Source organism: Ammodytes marinus, assembly GCF_949987685.1.
Source record: "Ammodytes marinus genome assembly, chromosome: 4".
Lineage (NCBI taxonomy): Eukaryota > Metazoa > Chordata > Actinopteri > Uranoscopiformes > Ammodytidae > Ammodytes > Ammodytes marinus.
Window position 1 is genome coordinate 10,575,594 of NC_137233.1, and position 25,129 is coordinate 10,600,722.

At 39.9% G+C, this 25,129-nt stretch overlaps 1 protein-coding gene across 1 annotated transcript in view; it reads left to right on the top strand.

The window, feature by feature from the left end:
• Window positions 1-15,526, top strand: part of tafa3a (TAFA chemokine like family member 3a) — a 78,233-nt gene extending 62,707 nt beyond the window's left edge. The window contains exons 3-5 of the mRNA XM_080025525.1: window positions 6,088-6,237; window positions 7,030-7,154; window positions 15,370-15,526. Of these exons, the coding sequence (XP_079881651.1) occupies window positions 6,088-6,237; window positions 7,030-7,154; window positions 15,370-15,381 (287 nt within the window). The 3' untranslated portion in view covers window positions 15,382-15,526. The remainder of the gene's footprint in view (window positions 1-6,087; window positions 6,238-7,029; window positions 7,155-15,369) is intronic.
• Window positions 15,527-25,129: the final 9,603 nt, after the last annotated feature.

Sequence of the window (25,129 nt, forward strand, 5' to 3'; positions counted from 1 at the left end):
CCTACTGAAGCCAGACTTTTCTTTATGCTTCAGTCTGTTTTCCAGAACAATACATTTGCTCACGTCAACAACGCTGTCAAGAAATAGCTTCTGATTTGACATTAATTCGACAGAACATTTTTGGGCATTCGATTCAGCCTCCCATGGTTGAAATTATGTGCACTGCAAAATGATGTGCACGCTGCTTAAAAGGGCGGAATCAACAAGGGTGGCAAAAGTAACACTTATTGCGCCGCCATTTCCGATATAATTGCAAAGTTACAGATGTCAAGTTTAATGAGTGCTTTGTGATGTTAAATAGTAGCTTGCAGTGTAGTTTGCCATGGGGTTTTTGAGCCCGTCTTAGCAAGAGAATGAGTCTCTTGCTGAGCCTTCGAAAATATTATTTTAGAGCAAGATATAATTCTGCCAGTCATTTTGGGATATTTATCTCCGGATATACTGTATTCTACCCTTGTGTCAGAAAAGTTCAACAAAATACCTCAGTGTCACAATGACAAATGACACATCCTGTGCATTATATTTTGTTTTTTTTATTTTTCTTGTTGCGATGAAGTCTCCCCATCAGCATGAAAATGAACCGTTGTGCTTCTAGTACTGTATCTTGTGCTCGGCTGGCCAGGCACGGCTGATACAGCTTGTCATGCCTCCCTACGTGCATTTATGATTAATTATTTCCTGTACAGGCTAAATGCAACATGTGGCCTCGTTGTTACCTGTTCTATTAGTTTTTTGTTATAACAACAGGTGAGCACTTAACCCAGTGATTGGCAACTAGTTTAAGTACAGAAATGCATGTACAGTGCTTTCCCATTAGGTTCAGCATCCTGTGGACTTTCTTAAGGGCTTTCTTTGCCAGATTAATTTCACTTTCACTTTTTTAAATATATGAGGGGCTCTTTAAGTAACTTTTTGCTGATTTAATTTTTTTTCAATTGTGAAAATCTTGCTTTAAAAAGTAAAAAATAAAACATCTATTGCATTCAAACCGTCTTGATTACTAATTTACTGTGGGTCAATGTGGTCGCTTGCTGTGAATTAAACAGATAATGTCTGTATCCCTGTTCGCTTGATATTCCTGTTATCATTGCGTAACAGTTTAAGGACATAAAACATGTTTTTGAAAAAGTAAAAATGCCTACCAAATGTAAAAAGCAAATTTAAGGAATAAGGAAAGGGAAATTGTTTACTTTCCCCTTGCCTGCCGTTTGTCACTGCGTTGGCTAACTGCATGAAAAACATGATTAACACAGCATGTTCCCTTTATTAAAGTAATTACAGGTTTGTATTTAGTACTTTAAGATTTTCCATACCTAATAATCAGAAACTATTTCACAATGCTATGTAGTTCACAGGTTTATAAATGGGAAACTGATATTCTTTAACAGTTTTGTAATCCCCACTGATTGAGTTTATGAGAATCTCTTCGTTTCAGTACAGCTGTGACATACCAGCATATGTGTGTATATACACTTTTGTGGTACAAGGATCAAATAGATTCACACAAGTACCATCTTATTTTAACCCCCATTTTCTTATGAAGAAGACATTTTTTTTTACTGCCGAATATTTTGACAATATACTATTTCCAAACACTGTAGATATAGCTGCTCTGTTTCATTTGTGTGATCACATTCCTGTGTAAATGTGCCAAACTGTTGTAATTTTAAGTAAGTTTAAAACCTCTAATCATAGCTTTTTGGTAGTTTTGGCAGCCCCTTGAATCCTTTATGGTTATAACATGCTGTCACAACAACCCTTCCACTTGTTCAACCCTTGTGTAGAGAAACGATATGGGGAAAAAAAGGAAGACCCTATGTTATCTTAATTTCAACATTAGGCTAACTACTAAAGTTTTAAAAATTATGGTTAAGGTTAGGTAAAGTTTGTGGTTGCAAATACACTATAGTATAGGTATGTTGGGGTGCTTCCACACCTGCTGTGTTTGGTTCAATTAAAACCACCTTTGTTCCACATTTTCTGCAGTTCAATTGTGCAGGTGAGAACACAGCAATCACACTATGGTGCTCATCAAAAGCCCACAAAACATGCCTTCCAACACCTTGTTGAAGAGGTCATGGAAGGCATGTTTCCAAACAAACCCTGGTGCGGTTTGTTGGTTGTGAGAACGTGAGCCGACTGAGTCCTACCCAACTTCAGGAAGCACCGCGTAACGAGCTCCCGTAGCCAGCTACACCATGCATTATGGGCTGAGGAAGACAATCTACTTTCACAAGTTTCTTCCAGTTGTTTTTCCGCATGGAAATTCTGACCAATTGTAAAACAAATCAGGAACTACATTGTTGCAACTGCACCAAACACTTAGACCTTTCTCACAGGGCCATTTTGGTTCACTTCACCAACTGATTCGGGTTGCCAAATGATGGGTGTGAAACGGAACCGATCCTGGTGAAAAACGAAACAATGCATCATTCTCCCATCTGTTGCGAACCAAGGAAGCGAACTAGAAGGGGATTATCTGGTGCGTAACTGCCCTTAGTTACTGAACAGTAAATATAAAGATACAGGTTTCCTGTCTTAATCCCATAAGTATATGCTAGGAGACAAGCTGAGTGGCAATGCTTTACATTAGTTGTCTTAATAAACCTAAACTGATGACAGTATCTTGTGTCCTGGTGTAGGAAGGAAAAATAACACGTAGAGTTTCCCTAGAGGTTCTGGTTGGATATTGGCGCTTATCAATTGGAACCAATGAATACGATTGTAGAGCAGAGTGCTCTGCTTCAGAGTGGTATTGATTTATTGATTGACTGAAGGGTTGGGCCTCATGCCAGTCCTCATTAGTGCTCTCTGTCCTTTCACCTCTCTTTGTCTCTCATCTCTCCCTTCTCCTGACGTGTGTGCCTGCCTGGTGATTCTAACTGATGACAGTCCTAAGTGCTTTAATAGAAATGTATCGATCACAGGTGTTGTGAGCCATTTGCACTGTTGGGTCACACAAGCAAACATGAACACACAACACACACACACACACACACACAGAAAACAGGCACCCTTACTCCAACATGTATATTTTTTAACTTTTTTATTTATACAGGTAAATCCCATTGAGTCCGAAGACTCTTTTGCAAGGGAGACCTGTTCCCATTTACACGTTACCATTCACACACACATTCATACACCGATAGCAGGCTAACTATCGACATTCACAGGTGAGTGTCTTGCCCAAGGACACAACAACCAGGACACAGGTGGCAGGGCGGGGATCGAACCTCCAACCCTTTGATCATCAGCCGACCCGCTCTACCTATTGAGCCACAGTCGCCCCCATATATATGTTACACTTCATGACACTCACACCCAGTTGCTTCCATTGAAGCCATATAAAGAGCATAATTGTACTGTAAACAGGCTGACAGGGTAACCCTGGTGGTTCGACATACTATTTTACAAACAGAGAATACAAGGTTCAATGGTCCTCCCCCAAGCGTCCTTGATCAAAACCCCAACAGAACTGATGCCCTACCTGCCCAGAGCCGCACCTCTCGGACGGATGTGTTAATGTACTGATAGGATGCGAGAAAACGATAGCAGTTTTATAGACACACCTGGCTGTGTGATATATGCCTGAAGGATTCTATACATAATAAATGAATATTAAATCATTTATAGATGTATTTTATTTTTCATTCTACAAGGATTTTAAAAATAATCTATATCTATTTTAAAATTCCTTTTCACTCAAACAAAATACCATCCAGAACTCTGTTACAGCCATAATCGTTAACTCATAAATTAAAGGTTTAATATGGCAAGTTTAATAAAAACAAAAAGGATAATACAAAAGAAAGTAAAAATTCTAAAAATGGACATCTCCCTCCATATTTCATGCAAGCATTGTGCCCATAATGCACAACCCATTTTACATTTTAAAGATATGCAAACAATATTTTGATTTCACCCCTTTTATTTTTTTCAAATATTTCCACAAAGAAATTACCTTGACATTTTTGGAAAATACGCATATGGGAAAATTAACCTGGCTCGGTCCGAAGGTAACACTTAATAAATAGATACTTCTAAACCTCACAAGCTAACACATTTAATCTCATTTGTTTGATCTGTACAAAAATAACAGTGTATAAATGACAAGTGGAGGTTTTAAATTGGGTTTTGCTTTGTTAACAGTCTCTTGGCTGTAGCACAATGAAAGCTAATACAGTATGTGCATTCCTTTCGAGTTAAGAGTTTTGAGTTAATTTTGTATTTTCCCACCTAATTTAAGTAAAGGATGTGTTCTTAATCTACTTTTCATGACATGCTTTAATGCCATGAAAATCATAAATTAATATTTCTCATCTTCATTACTTTATTGTCTCACTGACCCATCACTGAGTACATAGTAACAGCAGTAGTCAGACAGTTAATGGTTGTTTTTTCTCTCATATGGATCGTTACCAGCTCGGATTGACCACCGCCCTGTTTTCTGACCCTGAATCCACTCCACACTGCATGGTGGATTCAGTGTTTGGCCTCAGAGTCGCCGACCTTTGCCAGCAGCTCCTGTTTTGATCAGCAGCTTTCTCCACACTGGCAGCAACAACCAACAGCCTTTCTGCACCTAAATGAGTCTAGAGTCCTATATGCTACCTGGATAAAGCCCACATTGTAGCTTTCCTCGATGTTTTCTTTTTTGAGAGCTACTTCAATTATATTGAAGGATACACTTTAGCTTGTTGTATTGCAGGTGTGGTTTGTGCTTTGTCATGCTGGCCAGTTAAAATAAGCAATGTCTAGACACCAAACCCTTTTAATAAGACGATTTAATATGATTGTCTTTGTTCATTTCACCTCTTGCGGTAACCTATTGTCCATGTGCAACAAAGTTAGAATATTCCATCCAAGCTTTTCCAACTTGTGAAATTAACTTTGACCAGGGGGCGTGCTGCTGGTGGCTTAAAGATAATCACATCAAGGGCATGCAGCCTGACCTGTTTTTGCATCAGTAAGTTTCTGCTTGAGGGTGGTAAAGCAGTCAATGGGCAATTGTTGTCCTGCCTTTTGTGTGAATGTGAATAGCACCTTATTGATTGGAAGCAAAATGTTTTTAATTTTGTGGATGAGATTTCTGGATTGCTAGCTAATGGGAAGATGGAAGCGCTCTGCAATCTATTTTCGAGTCAAGTTCCAAATTGAAAATCTTTACAGGCATAATTAAGGCTTTATCTGAAAGGAATGTCAAAACTTTTCAAATGCTTTTTTATTTTGCTTTTTTTACACCCATCCAATCCTGATTGTTACGCGTAAATACACAAACATGCTCGGAATGCTGATGAGTTCAATGCAGAAAACGAATGAATATAAAATAGAGAGCAGTATTGATGTTTGATTCAACCCGATAGCAGTGAAAACAGTGTCCTTGTAATTGATATTGTGATGTTCCTTCACGTTAATAAGCAGTTTAGTGATGTTAATCAAGTCATTTTCCAAAGGTATGTGTGTTTTTGATGCTGTGTTAATACATTAGTCTGATCTCAATGGAGACATTCTCTGTTTGCCCTCTGGTGTGGTTGCAGGATCAGTGGATTAGGTATTTTGCTCAAGGATACGTGGTCAGGTGGGGGATTCGCTGGTTCAAAGCCTGGCCCCTCCATCCGAGACATGACCTGGATTTCAAGTATTTATGTCAGAAACAAAACTGTGCCAGGAAATTACTTAAATAACCCTCAGCAAGGAATGCTTTTTCCCCATGAGTCCAGTGTTTGCGCTCAGCAAAGCTAAGCTAAGCTAAGGCTGTTTGCGGTAGTTTTATTTTTACCGTACATACACACATGACTGTGATTACCTCATCTAACCCGCGGCATGAGAGCAAATAAGAGGATTTCCTGTTCTTTTAAATGTTACAGTTTTATACTAAATAATTGTTCAAGATTACTACTTGTACTACAGGAAATGTCATAAAATACATTAAAAAGACCAAAATTATATATATATTTTTAAATTTTGAACAAAATTACCCTGACTTTTAAAAACAACTGAATTATATATTTGTGAACAGTTGACAAAAAAATGACTGTTCCTGGGCCATCTTGTATTTTTAACCACAGTGTTTGTTTGTGCTTTCAGTTCACGTGAAAGCGGGGACCTGTGAGGTGATTGCTGCACACCGATGCTGTAACAAGAACAAGATCGAAGAGAGATCCCAGACCGTCAAATGCTCCTGCTTCCCTGGACAGGTGGCGGGCACAACAAGAGCGGCGCCATCTTGTGTAGACGGTATATGCCAGGAGCTTCTCATTATAGTTTCTGTAATGATTTGAGACGGATTCTGATTAGGGTGGAAAGGCGTCGCGGTGCAAAACTGTCACACCTGTCCCTGTGCCACTGGTGCCTATTTCGCTGAGATTATTTGTGTACAAGATATTTATTGTATGAAAGAAGGAATACAATACACACTTGGCATTTGACACTTGACGAATGCTTCATAATCTTCCGAATCAAATTGCCCCACCAGTTCATTTGTTCACCCCTTCAGCTGTTGGGATTTTTTCACACCAAAAGCCAGGTCATTTCATATGATGTCGAAAGGGGCCTTAGTTACAGGTGAAATCGACCGCAAACTCCTCTTTTTTTATTTTTTTATTATACAGTAATGACTCTGACAGGGGCTTCCTCGATTTTGACACTTGGGAAATGTCAGGTGGAGCTGTTTCTCCTCTGTAGGCCTCCTCAGAGCAGCTTCAGACCTTGACATGCCAACATCTGCTACACGCTTTATTACCCGCCCTACCTACAAACATCTTCCCCCCACACAAACGCTCACCGGCTTGACATTGACCCACGCCCTGTGATTCAGACCTGAAAACACATCAGGGCAGAACCGACAGTTCTCCTCCGTCGGGCTGAGATCAAAAGACGATCTGTTCAATCTCTGTGACGTATATAGAAACCAAAGGCACATGTTATTGCTTCAGGGGAGAACCAATGCTACAATTTCAAAACATGTTGCTGTTAATTGCCTCCAGTGCTTAAATTATAATTGTTTTTGTTCTTTTACCGACCTGACAGCATCCATAGTTGCACAGAAGTGGTGGTGCCAGATGCATCCCTGCATGGACGGGGAAGAGTGTAAAGTGCTGCCAGATCTCAAAGGATGGAGCTGCAGTACAGGAAATAAAGTGAAGACAACCAAGGTGGGTTTCATTTTCACAAAAATCTTGCAGTAGGTATTCTCAAAATGTCATGTTTAAAAGCTGAAAGGATGGCAAAATTCACCGCCATTAATAATAGTTGTGAGAAAAGTGTGACCCTACAATATGGAGGAGGGCTACTTTAAGTGTTTCAAGAAGATAGAAACAAGAGCTAAAGAGAGCACTGGAGAATATTACTTTTATCAACTTCAGATGAGAGCACAGCAGAGCACGGCAGAGTAGGAGGAACATGTGACTCCCAGGGGAGAGTTAGTGAAGTGTTTCTTCAAGCGATCGGCTTAAAGTAGTGAAAAGGGCTGAGTTAAGTTAAGCCATCTGTTTAGCAACAGCTCCCATTTTGTTGTGGCTGTGTAACTACAGTGTGTTTATCGTATTTTTATCTAAGTTGTTCATTTCTTAGTGCCAGGTAGATAGGTTAGTCAATCCAGTTAGCACATCAAGAAACCAAGACATCGATTCCCATGCATCCCTGTTAAAGTCAAAGGCAGACTCTGGCGCGGTTTGACTGTGGTGTGAAAGCAAATCGAACAACCCCTGTTTCTGCAGTAGTACACTGACAAAAAAAGATTGTCTGCCTTTGAAAATTAAGTTGTTTTAAAAAAATCAAGTAAGCAATGTAAAACCATTGCTATGAAATTAATTTGAAAAACTACATTCCTTTGTATGTTGTGCGTTTTTGATCTGTTCCAACAATTATCTTCTTCTAAGGGTGTATTCACACAGGAAAAATCCGCTAGTTCACTTGCTTTGGTGCAGACCAAATAGAGTTTAGATTTTTTTTGTTTGGTGTGGTCCACATTCATATTGCCCCTTTTGTAAGTGAACCAGAATTACGAAGCAAAACCACACGTGATCTGAGGTCATTCATTCATTGGACAGACATTCTGGGGCAGGAAGCACAAAGTAAAAACTGCGAAATATATAATTGATATAATACGGGGTTAAAAATAATAAAAATGCCTACATCTAGCCTATAAATAAAGAAGAAAAAATCTAATTATTGTTGTTTCATATGGTTATAATATGAAGCCCTATGCCAATACCACGTTATGTGGCTTGTAGTCTACGATGTGAAACATAATTTTTACTGTATTTTTGCTACTGGACGTGCGGCTCGCGAGAAGAATAGGCTCATGCCGACACTCAGCTGATTAAGCTGTGTATCAGCTGGCTGTCAGTTCGGCGCAGTTCAGCTCCAAACTGACACGGGGATAGTATTGATGGTCCCGTACATGGGAAGCAAAATAAAAACACACACTTCTTGCGCAGCGTGAACCTGTTGGCACTGTGCAGGAGATGCTCCCCTCTCCTCCATCTGATCACTGAACACATCAGCATTTTTACGCGTCCTCTCGATCAAATGTAATATATTGTTCTGGGCTCCCGGTCAAAACACAACTTATCGTCCTAACAATGGCGACAACAACACTTTCCCATAATGTGAAGCTGACGGTAATTTATTAAAAAAGAAAAGGCACAGTGCTTCCTGCATTTGGGTCGGATCGAGTCCGGACAAATTCACACCACAAACGAACTGCAGCAGAGTGCGCTTGGAAACGCACCGAGACTACCTCTTCAGCTGGGTCTCGGAGCGCTTGTTTGGTCCGCCCCCGAGTGCGATTGCTGTATTCACACTTGTCTGAAAGATGCGCACCGAAGGCGGAAGTGCACCTGAGTTCGTTTCAACCGAACTAAACACGGCATGTGTGAATACACCCTAAGTGTAGACCTATCTTATTTTAGCATAATTTCTAAAGCTAATCTGCTCAATGTCTGCTGATCATGGGCGGAGACTCTTTGTACCTTCTTTATGTCAGATATGTTTAGCTTGTTTCCTGCATTTTTGCAGCCCTCCAATGATCAGTTGAGTGACAACGACTTAAATGTAGCACACACACAGTGACTATCCCCTTCTAATATTATAGTACAAAATACCTAATTTTATTTCTTCCAATTCCACCTGTTTGTCACTATTTCACAAATCCTGTACAGGGTCAAGTTGCAGTCTCGACACATAACACCTCTTGTGTGAACCCGTCAGAGAAGATATAAAAAACACAGAAGGTGTAGTGATATGAGGCATGGCTTGCTGTCAGTGTCCAGAATTTGAATACCCCAAATATGTCCATGTAGCGCTTATGATGCAGGATGACAATCACCAACACTGCCCAAACAACAAGTTAGTTACAGCTCTTTGGTTTGTTTTTAAACAAAAAAAAACAATGAGAACAAGGAATAATGCGGGATAAAAACTAAAAAATAGAAATCATGTATAATAATTTTCATGGTCAAGACTCATTTTACTGAAAGTGGCCTTTGATACATTTTGGCAAAACCCAGAAACCTGAATTCTGATGGCTAAATATTGACCAGTATGGCTTCTTTAGAGACTGAATGCAGGCATTTACTATAGAGAGTCAATGTTAAATGATATGTTTCATCATTAATTAGGAATGTTACTTTAGGAATCAAAATACAACTCTGCCAAACACCTTTAAATGTTGAGTGTGTGCAAGAGTTAATTGGCTTTCATGTGTGACCTAAAACAAATTCCTATTCGTGCCTCAGTGTCGTGTCAATCTATTGAAATTTTAGCTACTGGTAAATGCCATTAAAAAGTCATGTGTGAATAAAATCAAAACTGAAAGTTCTAACATTAACCAAGGCTAATTTGTGAAACTTTTAATTGAAATCATTTTAGACTGACAAAGCATTTAATGTTACAGCAATTAAATAATTTTTCCATGTCCTTGATTGAAAGCTGATTTGTCACTCATAAATATGGTGTAGAAGCGTGATGCCTGTTCTGACGTCCTCTCATCAGTAAACATTGAATATTTTCAGGGTTTTCGAGCCAAGATTTCATCATAACTATTTTGTGTCAAAGTGATTCATGAATATGTATATGATGTGTCATATTGATTTATGCAACAATATATTAGTCCTGTATGGACATGAACCGTTTGCATAATTTAAAAATCTGAATTACAGGGTTGAACAAACGTGATTCACTTGAATGACAATAATAATGTAAAACATGATATTATTAGTAGGATGAGGAATACACTTTCAGTGGAGAACAGAAAATATGTTTATTAATAAAAGTAAATAAAGAAACAATATTATCATGGGACTCACAATCCTCCTGTTGGTGGTTTATTTCACTGCACAAGAAATCATTGCACATTTAACATCAATTATCACTACTGTAATAAACAGTGTGAATGTACACCAGTGAGTTCATCAGTACAAATTGGAAAACTCAGCCTGGGGAACTGAGCAGAAATCCAGCTCACATGGATATCATCTTTTCCTCACAGTTTGAGAGAGCTGGCTTGAGTCATGGTCCAGCCTTTGAAAAGTCAGAATAGGCTTCAAAACTGCAGAAACAAAGGCATGCTAGCAAAGGGCGGGCGAAAGACAAACAAACAAACAACAAACAAAAAACCCTCCAGGACGCCACATCGTCGAATGCGATGTTCTGACACAGGGAAGCAGTGCTCAAGCTGTAGCACTTCCAGAGATTAATAGAGGTTAGCTGGACGTGTGTTCTGGGTTTCAGGGTGTGGTAGACCTAGAAGTGGATGGTAGGTGAGGAGAGAGAGGGGGAGGGGGGGGGGCACATTGGACTCTTAGCAATCCATCACGGCCCAGTGTTTGACTCACCAAACGCCTGTAGTTGAGCCCCCCTCTTCCATTATTCATGGCTACAGGAGGGCCTGGACCAAGCAGAGCTTTTTATTTTAGCCGGGTTAATAATTCATGCCCTCTCACACAGCCAAGGGGAAAGCAGAAGCAGAGGCACAGACAAGCAGGGGTCCAGGTGGCTAGTAGAACCCGTCAGAACCTTCCACTCTTTTTTTGATTTGGGAGTCAGCGGGGGTCACTCCATTGCTGGTGGCCCTGCCGCCTCACACAGAGAAGCAGCGAGGGACGGCCTGTGTTTGCTAGAGAGGACTCTGTACCCGAGCTTCCTGGGCAGTTAACATCAGTCAGAAGAATAAATGGATCCAGCTCAGGTTCACAAGTATTGCAACCGGTGAAGGGACAGTTTTCTTTTGAGAAAAGTCCAAGTCTAAAGGTGTAAGGTCCATGGTCCAAGCAAAATGTTTATATTCATCTTAATATTTAAATGTCCTTTCACTGCATAGGCCGGCAAATTATTAATCAAAATATGTGGCTTGTCAAAGCTTGCCCAAAGCCAGGTGAAAACTCCAGACTTAAACACATTTTAATTTATACTACTTTACAAAGTCTGTCCTTAGGTTAAAATGTGTAGCTCTGTGAAATGTAGTTATATTGTATATGTTATTCATACCAGTGGTAAAAAAGGTACTTGTCGTAAAGATTGACTCAAAAAGGATACATAACATACAGTAGGTGTGAACAGTTCCAGCACATGTATCATATATGCTATGAATTCTTTATTCTTTGATATCCAACGTGGCCATTGTTGATAAAAAATGATGGTGTCATTTCACCTCCCGATGAAGTCACATCAATAAATCAGTCGTCCTGACACCCTGCAGGCTCCCTCTCGGACAGCTCCAGTTGTACCCTCTTGCTCTACATGCCCGGGGGGCAGCCGGTTTTATAGTCCTGCTGGTAATGTAGGCTAATGAATTATAACCCCACCAGCTCTCTGCCTTTCACTTGCTATCAATCAGAGGGCAGAAGGCAAAATAATCACAGTCCATTCCCCCCTGAAAGGTGCTATGATGCTTGTTCAGAATGTGCTGGTGATGGATAGCTGTCAAGAAAATAGGCTTTCAATTGAGTGAACCAAAATTGTGCAGAAAGAATAGCCTTTCTATACTTTATAATGGCTTGCAGCTGGAAATATGGTAATTGAACTGTACCTGTGTTTTTTTTTCTTCATTTTGGGCTACTTTCCCTTCACATTTCTGTTGGAGAGAGAGACTTGAACAAAGCGTGCATTGTGATTCACCATAAATGTGGGTTCACAATGTGCACGCATAAGGCTCCTGATTTACTAAGGCAGTGGCTCATTATGCAGTCGGCTCCTGGGACTGACATGCAGCGAGTGAAAGACAACTCATAGGCGCAGTGGAGCGGGGGGAGCCCCTCGAGATTGCTAAGTTTAGAAAAGAAATAATAACCCAGTGATCTCGAATCAACAATGTTTTTCTATGACTGCACTTAAGACTCCACATGTACTACTCATGAAATTATAATCCTACTATCTGGATGTCCATTTATATTGTCAGGGTAAAAAACAAACTATGGGAAATGAAGAGAGACGGAATATAAGGCACAACATGTACACTACTTAATGCAAAGGTCTAGTGGTGGAAGGGGTGGACGATTGTTACAATGCAGCTGACTTTTTACCAGGATACTCAGGTGAATGCATGAAAAAGGTTATTCTAAACATACAGAAAAAGCAAAGTTGCGGCCTCTAGTCATGATTCAACGCAGCCAAATATTGAAACCTGAAATAATATATTTTAATGACAACCCAAACTGGGAAAATGAATAGGTTCTTTGTTCTCATTGCTGCGTCTAATAATGCATGGACACACTCACACGCAGATGCACTCACACTCATACACACACACACACACACACACACACACACACACACACACACACACACACACACACACACACACACACACTATGCACATCTACGAACACACTTCCACTCCATCAAAGGTAGGGTCTTAGTTTGTTTGTCAATGGCTCTTTGAACCTACGGCTGACCAGTCAAGTGCAGTCTTTCATCCTGAAGCAGCTTAAGGATCAGAGTTTGAGGAGCTGCCTTCTGTTCCCCTGATTCCCATTTGCGTGTTGACTCACCGATCGCCCTCACAGTCACACCAACAACACCACAGCATGCTAATTGCTTTGATAAGGTTTCGCTCTGCTTCACATTTTCCTATTTCTGCTGCCATAGACATTCCTTATTTTGTCTTGTGTTACTCTGTTGTTAATTTATTTTATCACTTCCACCTCCTCTTTATGCAGTAGACCAAATATATTTCACATTCCAATGCTACCTGAGGATTGTCACATGGAGGTGAAAATTAAACACAGCAAGCACCTCATCCCCATCTGCAGATTTAAGCAGCAGAAAAATCACACGTCACATTATACTTGATTTGTTTTAGCTGGGTCCAACTGCTTATCAAATGACATCATTGTGAAAATGTTCACACTGTGCGTGCGTGTGTGTTTTTCGGTGTCCCCTACATCAGAGGACAAGTCAAAAAGTTACTTGTGTTCTACTTTTAAAGCACAAACAAGGAGCAACATACACCTCCCACAGTATTTTTAGAGTTATGCGAAAATGTGTAGTGGTTCAACCTGTGTGTCTCAATATTTTTGAATATTATTCATGAAAACATCTGAGACTACATGTGCAAGCAGTATGCCTTTATGAATACTATTATTCCCTCTGTTTGCATGGAAATGATTGTGAATGATGTAAATTGACTCACGCCTGACTTCTAGATGATCACCGTCGTCTCTCTTTTTCTGTATAACACCACAGACGTTTGCATTTTAAACACCCGGGAAAGTCACACTTCTGATGAAAATTCTATCCTGAAGGGGACAGGAATATAACTTACTATATTGCATCATAATCCATCAAATAGTTGATGAGTCATCTTAATTCAAATCACACATACCTACTGTATTTTTTGAGGAAAATTCAGGCACCACCAAGGTCTGTTTGTGGTTCTACAGTAAATGTCATGGATCAAAAAAGTCATGAGGGCTCATCCCCTGGGAACCATGAATGTCTGTACAAATATTTATAGCAACAAAATCAATTGAAATGCTTTTGTTTATACCAGGGTGGTGGAGTTAAATATTGACTTACGAACAGTGCTATCCCCCATTACATACTGTACCTCTAATGTGGTCAAATAGAATATTTTCTGGATTTATTAGTCTTCTAATTTTTTAATTATTTTATGACATTTTCATAGATTACTCGATTCAATTAGTTGATACAAGTAAATAATGAAAAAATCTTTGGTTGCAGCCCTTACGTCAGGGGTGTCCAAACTACGGCCCGCGGGCCGCAGACCGCTTTTTATTGGCCCGCGGCCGATTTTAAAAATATAATGCAATATGGCCCTTTGAATTTTTTTTTTTTTTTTTTTTTTTGCACTTCTTAGTTAACCCACTAGTGCAGGGGTGTCAAAACTGATTGATTTGCCATTGGCACATTTTAAAAATATAATGTAATATGGCCCTTTTAATTTTTAAATAATCTAAATGCACTCATTATATTACAGAGAAATATGTCCCATAAAAGAAAAAGAGCACCAAGGCCATCCCAGAGGACCCTGCATAATATTTAAATTTAAATTAATATTATTATGGAAAATCCATGTGTCCTTCTCCAATAGCTTCTAATTCATCTGACACAGTGTTTACATTTTTTTTCATACAAAATTCTTCAGCTTTAGTCTCTTAATTTCCCTCTCAAAGTGCACCAGATTCATGCATTTCACTTTAAAAACTTAAAAAAATCTCCCGGGGGGGTATACCCCCGGACCCCCCTTGGAGGGGCAGGATCTCGGCTGGCTACTATTTTCACCAAGCTGGACATTAGACGTAAAAGCAGAAAACACTGGGTGTATTAATGGCATTTAACAAGAGGGGGGATGTATCTTTTTAATGTGCAAATCAAGTGTTGCCGTGAAGAAGGATTACAATTTACGAAGACACTATGAAACTAAACATCAGAGCAGCTACATGTCCTGATAAATGTGTTATTTTTGCAAAGTGGCCCGGCCCTTCGTAGATTTTTCTGTATGTGGCCCTCAGTGAAAAAAGTTTGGACACCCCTGCCTTACGTGAACAAAATGATCCATATGGAGAATAATAAAGGGAAGCAAGCAATATACTAGGCTGTATAAACATAAGCTAGAATTGCAGACTAGTTTCTGTCACCAACGTGTTTTGAATTTTTGTAAAACCTTTTTTGTGTCTGCACTTACACTGATATACTAAAGATGACTCAACTGTGCAGTGAGATTCATTATTCCCAGGGATTTTTGCCATATTGCTTGTCAGATGGCACCTGTTTTGAGAGTGTGACGACCACTATTCGTCACAATTAATGAGTCGAATCCTTTTCCATCCGCAGCATCCATTAATGTCACTGACAGTTTTTCTCCTGACTCTTGTTTTTTTTGTCTGTCTTTCCCTTTCTTTCTAGGTCACACGATAGTCATCTGTTTCCCAGGATAACCTTGTTTGGAACCAGACGCAGTTTTTTTTCTTTGACCAACATTGTAGGACTTTTGGATATCATGTGTTTTGAGGATTAGTGGAAACTCGGGACCAACACGGACAATAATCACGAACATTCCCCTGAACGAGTGGACGTAAAAGGACCAGGAGGGTGTGGGGGGGGTGGGGGGACATCGCATAAAACTACATATCCAAAAAGATTCCTGACTTTAGATCCAGCATCAACAGTATCTGAACTCTATTGCTCACCAAATCTCTCTTTGTATTATAGTTTTATTCCCATGGACCTCGCAGATTCAACCATGAACATATTTATTGACTAAAAAGACTGTGGATTACACCAGAAAAAAAAACATCCCTTAAAATAAAACCATGTGATGTGAAACTTTCGTGTTATTTTCTTGCCACTAAGAGCCACCAGGACTCTTGATGCATAAACTTGTTGGAGATCTACTGAGATCACAAGCATTTTTCATTCCTTTTAGCCTTATGGAGTTGATCTAGTTTACGTTTCTGTTCTGTTGATCTAAAACTATCAAATGTTTGGCTTTCTTCAGTTTGTTAGGATGTCAAGTCTTCTTTTAAAAGACTCAAAGACGATGCCACCACAATAAAGCCAGAACGAAATGTAATGATGTTTGACTCCCAAGTCGCCAGGGGTAAAGACAGCTGAGGTCTGCCAAAATGTTTTAATGGTTGACTGTGTTTTCAAAGCCTGGTGACTACCATTGGTTACAAATGTCAATATAATCTCAATAAATCTAACTCTATGGATATCGCTGTTCAGAAAAATCTGGGTTTTTACAATTTTTGTTTAATGCTCCTTGTATGTGTTTGAGCTGCTAAGCAAATAAGTTGACACAGAAAAAAAGGATGAGAGAGCTCATATCTAATCAATGTTGTATTCATGCTGGAACTGAAATGTGAAATTCAGCAAATGAAAAAAAGAAAATAGGCCATGTTCAGAAATACAAAGGGAAGATCTCAACTGAATCTGGTCCAAGAAGAGACTGATAATTAGCTCTCTGCCTCAAACAACCCCTGTGATTCATTTCCAAAGCTAGATGTTGTTTTCATCAAATCCATCCTACATTTTTTGGTGATGGGTGGTGGTTTGAAGGATTTAGAAATGCCTTGTCTGATAGAAACACACAAAGGATTGTTGGTGCGTGTCATAATGAGCTCACAAGAACTAAGTCTACTGAAGGATTCACGTTGGGTAGTGTGGAGAAAAAAAGGTAAAAGATGGACAAAGACAGAGCTTAGCAGAAATTTATGATTTAGCACCAGTGGACTGAAAATGTGTTGTCCACCGGCAAATTAGATGTCCATCCGTTTTCATGTTATCACCACTGATATCAACATGCAGCTCCATTCACCTCATTGTGAAAGCCAAACAGGTGAGAGGCATGCTGCTCTGAAAGAGGCAGGTATGTATTTATATCTCACAGGCATATGACATGTACCCCTTAGGGACAGGAAACCATGGTATATAATAAAGGTAGCTAAAGACCTTGGTATGCACATCCATGTTGTTGCTGGTGCAGGACAAAAATTACTTTTGAAAGAAGTGAAAGCCTGCACAACAGCTAAATGCTCCGAAAAAATACTTGAACTGTGTGCAACGTTTCGGTCGACAATTTGGACTTCATCAGGAATGAAACAGTTGGCCGATCCTCTGATGTGATAATGAGAGACATTTCTGAGAAGTAATTTTTCTCAATAGCTTTTATGTGTATGAAATATCAGCATGTCATCTGTGTATGGTAATCAAATGGTAATCAAAGAAATTCCAGAAATGGTGCTTAAAGGCACTACGAGTAAGATGGCACGTTGGCGTCCCCTTTGGACAAAAGCGGTAGTATTTTTACGACGCCCGCTGTCGCAAATGCTCGTGCCAGGCGCGTGAGCGTGGACTGAGAAGGGCGCAATATAGTGCATGTTCGTGTGTTGAAAGTGTGAGGACTCTTTTCGGCTCCGTGAGAGTGGTTTTGACACTGCATCAACTAATGCCAGTCAGTACACACACCTGCTTGCAATGAGTTGATTCAGCAGCGTCACCTAACTACTCTCTCTCTCACGGAGCTGTGTCCTCACAGAAAGCGAATGAAAGAGAGACGGCAGTTAGTAGACTATGGATCACGATGAGGTAATGTGTTTGTGTTGTTGATGTAAATAATGACTATTTCAGATAATGGTTATCTGATGATGGTGAAGCAAAGCAAACTTTGTGTTAGTACCAACCGCTCATTCATTTAGCAGTCTAGTTTCGCTCTCGTGAAATTGTATACACGTTGCTTGGCAACGTCCTCCCGCCCGCCTATCACTCACTCTCCCTTTTCGCTTTTCTTCATTGCATTCTCTTTTTTTTCTTTGATGGTTCAGCCCCGTTATCAGTCATTTATGACGACAAATAACTGTCTCAAACAAGGCTCCCGCTCCCCTTCCCTCACCTGGAGGGATAGGCTTCTCAAATCGCGTTGCAGCGCCACACTGAAATCTGCAACCAATACGGATATGTGACCATAGAGCCTGCACGAGCGAACCGAAAATCGGACTGGGTGTGCGACCAGACCAAAAGCAGTAATAAAAACTATATAAAAACGTCTTTCTTTGCACTGATGGTCTCGTTTGCTGTTAAAGGTAATTTATGATTATCAGAGGAAACATGAGGTTGTTTAAAAGATATTTAAATGTTACTCGTATCCGCTTTAATCTGGTTGTCGCAAGAAAACGGTTGATGCTAAATTTAGCATAAATCCACACATTGAAGCAGGGGGAGCTTCAGTTAATTGTAAGCGTGTTGAAAATGTCAAACAAACCACCGATTTATGGGTGAATTTCATGTTTTGTTAGTCAATTTCCGTCTGTAATTGAAAGGGTGCATTCACCGCAGAACGCTCTTTATACTAAACATAATTAATTAAGCAAAAATGTAGATAGCTCTCTCCGAAAGATCCGACCCGAGGGACAGGAGCTGACTGAGGTGCTGCTGCGGTTAGCGAACCGGGTTGCCTCTTGTTTGGTTAGAAATCATTAAATTACAGTAATGACTAATTTCTCATTCCTGCATGCAATTCGCCGGAGACCACCATGGATTTAATAAAGAGCTGGCGATGAATTACAAACAGCGAGCGGCAGAGGAAAGGCCTACGTGATTATACAGAGTAATTCAGAAGTGCATTAATAAAACAATACAGAAACATTGCTAAATCATTTGAGATAAAGGCTATTTGCATAATTCATTAAGATTAATCAGACCAGGCAATCCACCACAGTGCTCCGAGGAACATAGGGGGAACAAATGAATCCAGTCCCCTGGAAAAAAGCCTTTCTTACTACAAACAATGATACAAATCTACCCTTGGATCAGAGAATTAACCTCTATGCACCTTACAGCCCCTGCAGTGTTGATACACAATCCTCCAGTCATTCACCTTTATGTGGGCTAATATGCTATTAATAATTAAATATATTTTCATACTATAGCTCCTCTGGGTTGTGTTGCTCTGCTGTAAAAGACCTTCACAAAAGTTGAATGGAATTGCATTGTGTGTCTTTGGAAACCACAAAGTAGATTTGAGGGGTTGGCTGTTCTGTGAGCTGCTATTTACTTCAAGGTTTCTTTCTCCTCAGTACAATGAGTGGGGCAGGATGCACATGGGATGAGTTTGGCGGTGGTCACGCATCACATCCTGTGTATAGGTCACCTGTTGTGCAGACACAGAGACCACCTGTAACCGCTGCAATCCTCACTCCGGTCATGTCACTACAACCTCAGGATCCCCCGAACTTTGTTTTGATCAATTCAACATTTGTAGAAAAAAGCTATTTTGCTGTATTTTATTACAGAATGTAAATTAATTTGGATTTATACTAACTAGTATGTAAGTTGCCCATATCATCAATTCAATGTAAAATCAGTCGTGCTGGTTCAAGCTGTCACATTCATTTTAGTAGCATCTTCTCCGATGCGGTCTTGTTTGGAAACGGCAGAGCTGAAAACGGTCCTGTCAGTCACCAGTAAGTGGAACTCCACCAGTTACAGATCATGCTTTATTTCTAGATCATAGAGATTGGGCAAAGTCAGTTCAGTTTGATCATTTTGAGTTGGCTTTCTCCTAACTTGTATTGACCACTTATAATAACACTCTGTCAGTAAATGTGTAGCTGCTGCCAGCAGCCGCTCAGCCTAGCTGAGCTCAAAAACTGGAAACAATGAGATGGGTTGTGCGTCCCACTGTAAACTCTGAAGTTCTCTAATTAACACATTCAATCTCAAATCTAAAGATTACATGTTGTTTTAGAGAGGGTTCCAGACTATTTCCTGGTGACTTAGTTATTGGACTCATGTTCCTGGTAAATAAATAGTCTGGTACTTAAGTCTTTGTGCCAAACTAAGCAAAGCTGCTGGTGGTGGTCGCAGCTGCATCCACAGACATGAAAGTGGTATCAATAGTCTCATCTAACTCTCAGCAGGAACGTGAATAAATGTATCCAAAAAAAAACATTACTTTAATGCCATCAACATTATATGGGTGTACCCATTTTTTTCTTTTTTTATATATTACAATTTCCCTGTCAAATTATAAATAATTTTCTCTTAATGTTTTTCACTTCAGTAAAACACATACTTAAAAAACAGCACTTAAATCACCAGACACCTACCAATGAAAGAATTTGAGATAGTTATAGTATGTAGGTTATTAGCTTATTGCTGGTTCCATTGCAGGCTTTACAGACTAATGGCTGTTAAGCTTTTGATTAAAGTCCTCCCACACCGCCTCCCTGAAATCATTTCCCGGTTCAGCCATCTGAAGGAGAAAAATATTAGAAAAATTGCATTTTTCAAACCTGGTCAGGGAAGTGCACAAGTCTAACCATTCCTTGTCCCATCGTACTTAATTTAATTTGTACAGAGGGTCTGGAATCGCTCAATTGACAAACGTTAACTCACTTGGATTTCACCCATCAGATCCATGATTTTTGTTTGTTGCGCTGAGATTTTTGCCACCTCAGCTGACAAGAAATCAAGCGATCTTCTTATCTCCTCCACCTCGTCAGGCTGGCTTGCTGTTTTCTTCGGTGGCATTTTGTCGTCAATTAAAAGTTACAGCATAGAAGAAACATGATTTTCAGCGCAAACAATTTCAAAGCGCGAGCGACAGCGTGACTGACAGCTGACTTCCTCCTGACTTGAAGGCAGATGTCTGTTGAAATTTAAAACTATTGGATCTGAACAGTGCCACTCTGGATCTGCCAACCAGTCACATAACGTTTGGTCGGGACGTATGTCATGCGCCGGCTTCTGACTACAACTGAAACTGGTGCACGTAATTGTTCTCAGCCACTCAATCTGTTCACTGATTGGACCGCCAAAAATCTGGGCGGAGAGAACCGAGAAAACCCACTAATATACTGCAGGCCCAGACTGACTATTGAAGGGAAATGAAAATTGAGCGGAAGCACGTAGGCGGGCGGTGCCAGGCTATATGATAGCCACCACGTTGCAGCTTTCTATTTGATATTCCTTTGAGGTTTTTCGTTTGGGTTTTTTACGAGCAAAACCAACCAATTTGTGTTGAGGTTTATCTAAAAACAAACAGGATGGTTGTCTATAATTATTTGTATCTCCTTAAGATAAAAGAAAAAAAACACAATGCACATTTAGATCTTAATCAAGAGGGTTCTTGGACTTTGGTTGTCGCACTGAAAACAAAGCTCCCAGTAACACAAACACCATCTGTTTACCAGGGCTTTATTATGACGGGAGGAATTAGTCTGAAAAAAACTGTCAGTAGACCAAGCAAAATTAGATTTTCTCATTTCATAATGAAAGCCGACAAGACTTTAATGAAAAACCACTTGATCTTGAAAACACCCAAGATGAACTGTAACAAAGTCTAGCTGGGGAAACTTCCGCTTTAAAAAAAACTAATCCAATTGTGTTTTTCATCTGTTTTCAATATCTGGGGTATTTTTTCATCCCAAAATTGGATGTTCCAATCCAGTTTGGCTCGGAGTTTGATGTTATTTCTGACAGCAGTTTGTGTTATTCTCGTCTTTCGTAAGTAGTTTATTTTGAAGTGAGTTGTGCCTCTGTGTGTGTGTGTGTGTGTATGTGTGTGTGTGTGTGTTGTGTGTGTGTATTTGCACGCGCGTGCGTGCATGTGTGTGCGCACACTGCTGTGACCTGAGGAATAATGGGATTATCCTGCTTCAAGGCAAGACGTGGATGCCTTGAATTCTAATATCAAAGTATTCCTCTCCGTACCTGACACCTCCTCCTCTCTGTGTTTCTCATGCCTGACTGGACCGCCAGGCGATTAGCTCATGAATCACCACATGGCCCCGCAAGCAGCTTCAGAAAGTCATTCACACATCCTGGCGAGGCACATTCCTATGCAAGCTTTCTTTTTCTTCTTCCTTTCTTCTTTTCTGTCTATTTACAAAAGCACACACTGTACCTAGACATGCGCCATCAATTTCTGTGTGAAGCAAGTGTCAAGCTAATCATACTTTTCTGTGCCCAAAATGCCTGCAGAGATATCAAACTGAACAGCCCCACTAAGCAAGGATGAGACTGTGCGGCATTCCTATAGGCACCCATGTCCAAATATAGTGTTGACAAGACATTAGTGCCTGGCCAGTGCATTGGCTCCCAACCCTCATCTGAGACACTCTCAGCTCCCACACTGCATTATCACAATGCCATCGGGTCAGTGAAAAGGGCCTTCTGTAATTTGAAAAGGAAATTATCTTCTGTGGAGCTTGCTCAAACAGACACCAAAAGCAGAGGAGAGGTAAAAGAAGGGTGGGGGTGAGCAGGGAGTGTTGATTGAAGGTATAAAAAAAACGACTACTACATTCACTCTTGGCAACCAATGAAAATGACGGTTAATGAGAACGAGTTCGGCAATGAGCTGAAATCTATTTGGATGGCCACAAAGGCAGAGGCAGACACACCAAATGACATTCTGATGGATTTCTAACTGCCTTTTTTCTCCTTGGCCCCATTTTGTGGCGCGCAAATGTTCATTTTTTAAATTGTTTTACCTCGTTTCCCAGGACTGTAAATAGCGTATATATTTCTTTGCTAATGGTCAGGTTACACTGCACCAGGTAGCAGGGCTGGCCCCAGTGTGACATTTGATGATAGAAGGGGACAAGTAGATGATGATAATGAAACTAAACTATCTCTATAGGTGGGGTCAATAGACGGTCATTTTGCAAAAACGGGTCCTCCATTATGGTTGTGGGGCTTCACTGCTTTGAGATGCAGGTGAAGTGCTGAACTCAATATTTTAGACACACCATCGGCCCACCAGTGTGGTCCAGAGTGAAAAATCTCAACAACCATTTGATGGATTGTTAGGAAATTCTGTACAGTCTTGGTTCCCAGGCGATTAAGCCCTACTACGTGGATTCCCTGACCATAAGGTTATAGTTTTTCTCAGTTGCTTTGGTGCTTTTCTCAGATCAGAATGAAAATTCTCATAACTATTAGTTCAACCTCCGCAACATTTAGTCATTTGAGCACATCATAGTAGCAATTTCTCCTTCCTCTGAAATTTTTTTGCAAATGCTTTTGGACATGTATCAGTTGCTTTCATACAATTCTTTGCTGTTTTATAACATTGTCATTTGCTTATGTCATGTCAGTCAAAATTAACTATACTTATGGATGCTGAATAGTCGTTCCCAATAAAACTAATAATCTTAATTTCATTGCTTGAGTCATTACATACAAAATTGTTGAACTAGTTATCAAATTCTGTCAAGCAAATTTTTTACCTTTCTTTATAATTTTTTCCTGGAAATGTCTCCTAAATTGAACAATTGCTCTCAGGTGGACTTCAGCTTTCACTCACGAGGTGTGTGAAGCATTAGTTGTACTTTCCTCGCTGCATTGCAAGGGATAATATCCGTTGTGATGTAGAAGAAAATAAGTGGCCAGACAGACAGGAACGTCTGGATGTGCCAGAATGATTTACCATATATGTTCAGTTACAATATGTCCTGTTATATTGTTCACATTTGTGCACAGCTCTACCAAAAGGGTGTTTTTTTATGTTTGTTCTAAATAAGTGACTGAAGTGTGTTTTTCTTTTGCACAATGCTGTAGAATTGCAAAGAGCATATACAGTAAAAATTTGAAACATACGTATTCAGTGTTTTGTACTCACTTACTCCCCTAACTACAGCAATGTGTAACTTTACTGTAGTTTTCAAATGGCTGTACAAGTAGTGTATAGTGCTGTCTTGAGCATTTTCAGGTAGTGTCACCGAGTTCTGACCTTTTTTTGCATTGGAAAACACTGAGAGAATAAACTGTCATAATGACAACATGACAAAGCCATTTGACTATCTTGTTCATAAACAATGGTGTCAAGACTTCTCATTTTGATGACACTGGCAGTTTCATTGACATGAATACTTGCTTTTGAGGAATAGACTATCCATTTTGAGCAAGTGACGCACTTTTGCAGGTTATCCACTAGGTTTTGCAGTTTGCACTAATTGTTTTGAGAAATGCACTAACTGCTGTGCAAATGTTAATAGTGATGTGAGAAAAGCACCAAAGCGACTGAGAAAAACTGTAAAATGTTTTTGTTTTAGAAATATGTTGTGGTAACTATTTGAGGAATTTCAATCAAATGTGGTACACACATTCATTTCCCCCTCAGAGTGAATAGTATTACATTTTCATCTTCATCACCAGCAACCACAGCAGGTCAAAATAAAAATTTGACCAATACATTAGTTTAGTATAGATAGATAGATAGATAGATAGATAGATAGATAGATAGATAGATAGATAGATAGATAGATAGATAGATAGATAGATAGATAGATAGATAGATAGATAGATAGATAGATAGATAGATAGATAGATAGATAGATAGATAGATAGATAGATAGATAGATAGATAGATAGATAGATAGATAGATAGATAGATAGATAGATAGATAGATACATTGTCTTCATAGCAGAGTACAACAAAATAAACTAACGGCATACCCCTCAGCTGTATTTTATGTTTAATGTTACTAAGCCAATGTTAGACTGCAGAAGAGCTAAACTAAGAAGCTTTAAATGCTACCTGGAACCTTTACAGAACAGACAACAGAATATCAAATAATAAAATGTGGCTGTTGAAACAAAAGTGTGAATTTGTCATGTTTGATGCTACACAGTTTCTTTCTGAGGATGTGATGAGAGATTCAACTTTAAAGTGAAAGAGAGGAGTTCCAAAAAGTGTCTCATTTGATAAGTTCGTTTTTCACCACGTTGGGATCGACTGAAGTTCACTTACAGCGCCGTACCAGAGCCATATGGAAATGCACAGGAGGGCCCCGGTGATTAATACAAATGATTTATCAAAGTAAATAGCTCGAGCTGCTCGCTCTCTACACCGAAACCAAGGAGTTATTTAAGATCTGTGGCGCATGCGATACAGGGGAACTTTCTCCAACAGATGTTCCTGACTAATTATCTATTGTAGCTCAAATCCCACAATCCCTCAGTTCCTCTGTTGTCTTCCGGTGGGAGCCTGGTCATCCCCGTTTCATATCCATGGCTTGGTCTCCATTTACCTGGGGCACTCCTCTCCGTCTGTGAAGGGAACCGGAAAGACACACAGACTAGCCCACCAGCGACACACAGTGCCGTGCACACACACCTTTAGCTGTCATCTTCGCGGGCAAACCTCCTCCTGCTGTTT